Source organism: Falco punctatus (assembly GCF_963210335.1).
Source record: "Falco punctatus genome assembly, chromosome: 11".
Lineage (NCBI taxonomy): Eukaryota > Metazoa > Chordata > Aves > Falconiformes > Falconidae > Falco > Falco punctatus.
The window spans coordinates 16,536,400-16,543,697 of record NC_137591.1 but is presented as its reverse complement, the minus strand read 5'-3'; the positions used below and the strand labels follow the sequence as shown (position 1 = coordinate 16,543,697).

Sequence of the window (7,298 nt, the reverse complement as noted above, 5' to 3'; positions counted from 1 at the left end):
TACGCTGGGCCCCGCTGGCCGCCCCGCCCGGCACCGCCTGCCCGGGCGCCCCCGCGGGCTGCGGGCGGAGCTCAGGCCCCGGCCCGGCCGGCCCCGCTCGGAGGCGGCGGCGCGCCATGGGGTGGCCGTGGGGCCGGTGGCTGCTGCCGCTCGGGCTGCTGCAGCTGCTGGGCGGCCCGGCCGCCGCTGCCTGCCCCTGCCGGGACCCGCGGCTCTGCCACCCCGTCACGGGCACCGGCGGCTTCGAGGTGCGCGTCCCGCGGCGGCGCTGGGCCGCGGGGCCTGGGGAGAGCGGCCCGGGGGAGGCGCGGCGCCGCCGCCGCGTTTCATTTGCCTGCGTTACCGGGGCCCAGCCCGGTGCCGGCCGTGGCGGCTGTCGGAGCGCCGGGCAGCGCGGGCAGGGCCCCTTTCCCAGAGGCGGGGGAGCGGGAATCGCTCGGAGCTAACGAGGGTGCTTGTTACCCCTTTTCCAGGTCTTCGTGTTCGATGTGGGAACGGATGCCTGGAAATCCTACGACTGGTCGAAAGTCACCACGGTGGCAGCTTTCGGGAAGTACGACCCCGAGCTGGTGTGCCAGGCGCACTCCAGAGGCGCCAGGGTGGTCCTGAAAGGTCGGTTCGTGTGAGCCAGTGGGCGTTTGTGGGGTACCACGGATAAGAACACACACAGAGCACCGTAACACCTTGACACTTCACATTTGCCTGTATGCCCAGTATTAAAAATGAGTAAGAGGATTAATTAGGGAATAAAGCACACAGGACTGTAATGCCTTGGCCTTCTGCACCTGCTGGTATGCAGGGTATTAAAAAGAAAAGCAGCAGTGGCTTCTGCCACAGGAGTAACAAAACCATTCCGGTGATACCTAATAGAAGTCCTGTAACGGGGAACGTCACTGCTGTGGAGGAGCAGGGAGGAATGGAAGGTCCTGTAGAAGATGCCTATTTGAGTCTGCATTCTGGCAAAGTACCCAAAAGATGGGGTAGGGGAAGGGACTTCCAGTAATTTTCAGTACTTTCCACTTCAGTCAATCCCTCTGTATTAGGAAATGGCTGAATTTTAAAACATGAGTACTGGCGACCTCTGTGCAGGCACAAATGCTGATTAGAAAGACAAAGTCCCTTACAGCTTATGTGATCTAATCAGGGTTCGGCTCTGTTGAGGCATAAACAGAATCCAAGACCACAATGTGGAAGGCACAAAGGTTAAGCGTAACAGTATGTTTATCGGAACAGTGAGACACAGTCTCTCTGGCTCTGGAAATACTGAAAGTACGTTTATTTCAAGCATGATAGTTTACAGTGGCTAAAAGAATACTACGTAGAAGTAAGGAGATTAAAATTATAGAAAAAAATCCCAAAGGAACTTAATTTTAAACATTGCTGTCTAAGGAAGCTTGGTAATCTTTTCTGGGGTGGGTTCTCAAAATTACACTTGGGGGAAAAAAAATTAACTCCTTTATATTTTACCAGTACGGATGTGGAGGCTTTTTATTTTGTGGTTCTGTTTGTTAGTTTAGTAAAGGCAAACCTTTCCTCCTTACTATTACTGTGGTGCAAATACATGCTGACTCTTCAAGGCCTCTTCTCTAGGTGATGTACCTCTTAAGGAAATTGTTGATCCTGCTAAAAGAGCGGCATGGATATCCCAGCAGGTGGACCTTGCAAAAAAACAGTATGTGGATGGAATTAACATAGATATAGAGCAAGAAGTGAACGAAACCTCCCCCGAGTATTATGCATTAACAGAGCTTGTCAAAGAAACTACAGATGCTTTTCACAGAGAAATACCAGGATCACAGGTAGTAATAACGTACTTTATACAAATATTAACTTTATGAAATGCAAGGAGTTTCAAGAATGCTGTTTAGCGTATGAATATGAAAAAATTTGTGCAGATCTAAAGCATGATATTCTCATGCATGCTTAATTATGAATGTTAGCTATGATATGCTATCATAAGAATCATTCTTTTTGATCTCTGTTAATTTAAATGGAAGAAATGTTTTGCTGAGATTTGTAGATACAATGGTACTGCCTTGTTGTGAGCTGGCAGTTATTAGCATGGCTTAGTAAGTCTTTTAAAGTAGGGCAAATAGAGCCTTCTGGTGCAAGAGCTTGACAATGTTTTGGTAAACCCATCACTAAAGTTTTAAGGATTTGCATCATGCTTCATATTTTCGATCAGATGCTTTTCGTGTTATATTTTAGTTTCTTCGGTGTTTTGTATTCACTAGGAAGGGCACTCACTGTTCAATGTTTATCAGTTCATTTGTATCGCTCTATGTTAAATGCGGTGCAGCATTTGGGAAATACTGTCTTTAAAAGTAAGCTTTTCTTAAAGAGAAAACAAGGGCGCCTAAGTGCCATACACAGTACTAAAAGTTGTGCATTTTTCCTTCAGGTAACATTTGATGTGGCTTGGTCTCCAGCATGCATAGACAGAAGGTGCTACAACTACACTGGGATTGCACATGCCTGTGACTTCTTATTTGTGATGTCCTATGATGAACAGAGCCAGATCTGGACAGACTGTATTGCGAAAGCCAATGCTCCTTACCTGCAGACTTTAGCTGGTGAGGACAAAACGCCTGCCCAAGAGTCAGAACATTTCCATTTGTTCACATGAATAGATAGAAAAGATTGCCTTTTCTTAGACAAGTTTGTTGGTTGTATTAAGGCTTTCAAGTGTGTTCAGATACGTGGTTGTCCTGATGTGAAAATACTATCCCGGATCCTTATGACACTACAGATAGACCTTTAGTAGTTGTGTATTGTTACTTGTAACTTAATTGTGTAGCCCCTACTATTGGGAAGAACACTTTCAGAATAACAAACAGCAGCCAAAGCAATGGTATTTGCCTGGGCTTGCAAAGAATCTGAAACATTTCTCTCATTCTTCTGAACTGCTGCGCTGTGGGCAGCTGGTTTTAAGTGTGAGCAACTAGAGCAGTTACTAGGATCTGAATAGAGCAAGACTAGGAGTATGTAGGTGGGAGGTAAAGAAGAGCTTGTACCTTCGCTTCTGTCTGGGCATCATGCAAGTTCTGTATTGGCGGCTCTGGCTCTAGATTAGTTGTAAGAATAAAAAGCATGGGAAAATGCAATAATGAATCTTATTTTTTATTTCCTTCAAAACTAGCTTATGAAGAGTACATTACTATGGGCATTGATCCTAAGAAGCTTGTGATGGGCATCCCCTGGTATGGCTACGACTATGTCTGCCAAAACCTATCTGAGGTAAGTTGAAGATTAGTCATTAGCAATTGTACTGTTCATTTTTTCCTTGGAAAGAGACAGCTAGATTTTTGGTGATCCTGTTCTTGGATTAGGAAATACTGTGGTCTGTCTGATGCAGAAGAACATAAAGCTGAGACTCAAGACAGAGACTTCTGCTTGGCTGATAACTGTGTGTTACCAAATGAGGCATTTTATCTCTCCCTAGGCAACTTGAACCCCATGATACCCAATTGGCATATCTGACTAAGGAGCTATAGGTGTTACAAGAAGAGATGATGTCCACACTTGTAATCTGTCTTCTCAACACCATCACTAAGCTCACTGCTTAAAGACTAGGTGCAACAAACCACAGTGAAACTATGACTGTTAAAAAGTATAGCAGCTTACGGATAAGCAATGGAGTCTTAAACAACATTATACTTACAGAAAATGTAAGAGTAAATTAAAAGTGGAAAAGACAAGACAATGTTATAAATTGCATGATGTCCGTCATGTATGATGTCAAATCCTGTATTAATACAGAGTAAATAAAATGTAACTGTTTTACTTTACTTCTGTCTACAAATAGTATGTATACCACAGATACTTGAAGATTTGGGATTTTTGAAACCCTGGTGCCTTTTGTGACTTTGTTCTTGGCTGTATTGCCATTTTAGAGTTCTATAAATCTATATAAAGTGAAACTCATGCCTTCTGCTTTTTTTTCCAGGATCATGTTTGTTCTCTTTCCAAAATACCTTTCCGTGGGGCTCCTTGTAGTGATGCTGCAGGGCATCAGGTCCCCTATGGAGCAATCATGAAGCAGGTGAACAGTTCTCTTTCAGGGGTGCTCTGGGATGAGGTACAGAAGTCTCCATTTTATGAATACAAGGTAAGTGTCTCTATCATCATGTTGTGGAGTAAGTGTTCATGAACCATAGTTTTTTGATGATAAAGTTTTCAGGGTTTAGATTCTTCCATTTGTGGTTTTTACTTCTTTTCGTGTGTGTAGTAAAGGATGGCTGGATTTCCCTGTCTTGAATTTCTAGTCTGAAAGAGGGGTGCAGTGACTGAAGCCTACAGTAGTAATAAAGATCTTCATTACTTCGCACTTTTCTTAAGAGACTGTATCATGTCACAAAGGATGTTTTGACACAAAGAAATCCTATAGCTCCATGCTTCACTATTATAGTTACTTTTATGAGTTGATGACAGATTTAAACTAAAACAGATTCTGAAAATGCTCGTAAGTTTTTCTAACCCAGTGGCTTGCATGCATACTCTCGTCTGCAATTGGTTTTTACACAGACATAGTGAAAGAGTCCATTAATTATTGTGCTTACATGAACAGCTCTGTGTATGCATTTCATCTTGTTTCTTTAGACGTAATTTTGAATTTCACATGTAGATGCTTAAAAGGTGTTGCAAGCAATCATCAGGTCAAAGCAACAAGAATTTGACAAAATTTTATTACCTCCTCTAAAACTGTTCATTGCTGAAAAAAATCTCTAATGAAATTCACCTGTTAGGTTAGTGTATCTGAGATTTTAGCTGTGTTTTAAAAAATTATTGAAGGACAAACTAGCAAAGTCTTTTCATCTAACTTCAGTTAAAACATTTTATAAAATGTGTTTTATAACTTAGATTCCACAAGTGAAAAAATAGCCAAGTAGGTGTCTTAAAAATTTTAATTGTCCCATGTGAAAAATAATTTGTAAATCAGGAAAGTATTACGTAAATCTACATAGATTTTTAATTGTACTTCTCACTGCATTCAACAGAACATGTAATCAAAACTCAATGAAATTTAATGTGTCATGTTTATATAGATAGGTAGATACTGATGCTAGTGTTTAAATGTTTTTCTAGGATTCTCTTGGTCACTTCCACCAAGTATGGTATGATGATCCCCGCAGCATCTCTCTAAAAGCAGCATATGTGAAGAACCGAGGTCTAAGGGGCATTGGCATGTGGAATGGAAATAGTCTTGACTATTCCAGGGAAACTGTAGCAGAACAACAAACTGAAGCCATGTGGCAAGCCCTGACCCCAGAAGAACTACGTGAACCCTTGATTTAGATTGATGAAAATTGGTAATTTTTTATTATAGCTTATACTATCATAGATTTTGACTTACATAAATATACCACGGTTACAAAACTTGGAGAGCTAGCCAAATTCACCTTCTTACTTTGTATATGCAAAGCCGTATTTTTTGTTCTTCAAAAAGTTCCAATATTGATTCAGCAGCTTTTTTTTTAAAAAGACTGCTCATCTTTTTCATTTTTCACAACTACTCTAAGTTGGTTAAAGCTTGAACGCAGTGTGTATCTGGTAACAAGTAACACCAAGTGGTGGATTTACAGGGGCCATCTCATACTGATCCTTTGCTAAGGCTGGGCTGCCCGGTGCAGCCGGTATTCGTTCGGGTGTCTGACGGTGCAGTCTCAGCTTTCTGACTTCCCACCCCAACCTGTATTTCAGCTAAGTCACTCTTGAATCAGGTTAAACACTGGAGAGCTAGATTGTTGCTTACACACGGCTTGGTGAAACTTGTGCTCATACTTGGTTACTTTTCTGAAGATTAAAATATTTCATACATTGAAGAAATTATGTAACATGTAGTTGTTGCCAGTAAGATTTCTGTCAGACTTGTTAGAGAGGAATATTCAGTAAACTCCAGTTTCATTGTGTTTATGTATCACGTAAATTCCTTAGTTTCAAAAGCCAAAAATCTTAGACCTTATCGTGAAGAAGGAGCATTAATGAACTGCGTATGTCTTTTTCCACATACTTTAAGGTTCATTCAGTAGCCTGCTGTTTGTTTTTTATGTGGTGCTGCCTCTGAAATAATACGTAGTTATATTTTTCTTTCCAGTTCTATTTTTCGTACAATAATTTGCCTAGAGAAACTGTGTAACTTTTTAAAAATAGCTGTAGTGATGGAAGGATTGACTGGTGTTTACAGGAGTTTTTGTTAAATAAGATGCTGTCTTCACTAAGGTTGGTAAACAGTGTTGTCTGTTTATGCTTTACTTGTTCCACAGCTTACAGCCCACGCTGCTTCTCAGAACTGTTTCACAATCAAATTAAAGCGCAACTGCGTCCTGCTTAAGTGACTCCATTAATTAAACAATTTATTTAATTAGATATATGTAGTCAGTTATGAGGGTTTTTTTTCTGTTTGGTTTGTTTTTTTCTCTTGCTAAATAGTTACCAGGAAAACACCATGGAATAGCAGCACTACCATAATGGCTGCTGAGGAGACGACTGGAAGACTAAATATGAGTGTCTGACTGCTTGATACTGCAGGTGATGGAAAGCAGAAGTTAAGCCTACTGCTCTCACATAAAGAAAAAAAATCTCTTGGAAAATCAGAGGGCTTTTCACTAAAACTCTGATCCGTAGGTTTTAGGATAAACTGATAAATTTGACATACAGGTACTTCAGAATTTGCATTACTATGCTAAAATACTGTGAAATAAGATACTTGTGAAATTGAGAGGTCTTCTGGTGTGGATGACCTGACTTACAAAATCTTAACTGAAGGCCACATGACTTTATTATAAAACTCTTTCCTGTAGCAGTCAAGAATTATGCGTTGCTTTTTTTCTTTTTTCTTTTTTAGGTTCAGATATTCCGGGAACTAGTTGCCTGCTCCTGTGTCTTAAGACACAGTTCTGAAATACAGGATGTAGGATCCAATCCTGAACTGAGTAAAAGCGGTTGTAGTTTTAATAATTCATTTGATATTTTAGCTAATACTTTGTTAAAAAACACTAATTTTTTGTTAAATCCTATCTTTAAGAAAACAAATTGGATAATAGGTAGTTTGACTCAAGACATTTGGAAGTTAGTCCTTTGGAGAGTTGCATAATTATTTTACCTTATTATTGATTTCCCATGAGTGTTTCACTTCCAGTAATAAATACAGCCTTGTCAACTTTTTAGCTGACTAATTCCTGGCATGTTATTGTTCTGCTTCACATAACATGTGGTACTGCAAAGAGGAGAGCTAGAAAAAAGTTACTATCAAGAAGAGGTTTCTGATTACTCTTTCAGAAAGAGTATTATCTAAGCAC

The 7,298-nt window shown here is 40.7% G+C and overlaps 1 protein-coding gene across 2 annotated transcripts; it reads left to right on the top strand.

Annotated features, from left to right (window-relative positions):
* The first annotated feature begins 8 nt into the window (after positions 1-8).
* On the top strand, positions 9-7,164 carry CTBS (chitobiase). Of its 2 annotated transcripts, XM_080406569.1 has the most exons (8): positions 9-248; positions 474-612; positions 1,591-1,799; positions 2,402-2,573; positions 3,140-3,237; positions 3,947-4,108; positions 5,086-5,309; positions 6,845-7,164. In XM_080406569.1, exons 1-7 carry the CDS (start codon positions 117-119, stop codon positions 5,293-5,295), a joined length of 1,122 nt encoding a protein of 373 aa, XP_080262695.1. In that variant the 5' UTR covers positions 9-116; the 3' UTR covers positions 5,296-5,309; positions 6,845-7,164. The 2 variants fall into 2 exon arrangements, with proteins under 2 accessions (XP_080262695.1, XP_080262694.1); XM_080406568.1 differs by having other exon boundaries at positions 5,086-7,164.
* The last annotated feature ends 134 nt before the right edge of the window (positions 7,165-7,298 follow it).

What these genes read in the sequence shown, in the direction of transcription:
- CTBS (XM_080406569.1), top strand. Translation starts at nt 117, where the DNA reads ATGGGGTGGCCGTGGGGCCGGTGGCTGCTGCCGCTCGGGCTGCTGCAG. An exon ending in GAGAAATACCAGGATCACAG is followed by an intron (nt 1,800 to 2,401) that starts GTAGTAATAACG and finishes TTTTTCCTTCAG; the next exon opens with GTAACATTTGATGTGGCTTG. An exon ending in TTACCTGCAGACTTTAGCTG is followed by an intron (nt 2,574 to 3,139) that starts GTGAGGACAAAA and finishes CTTCAAAACTAG; the next exon opens with CTTATGAAGAGTACATTACT.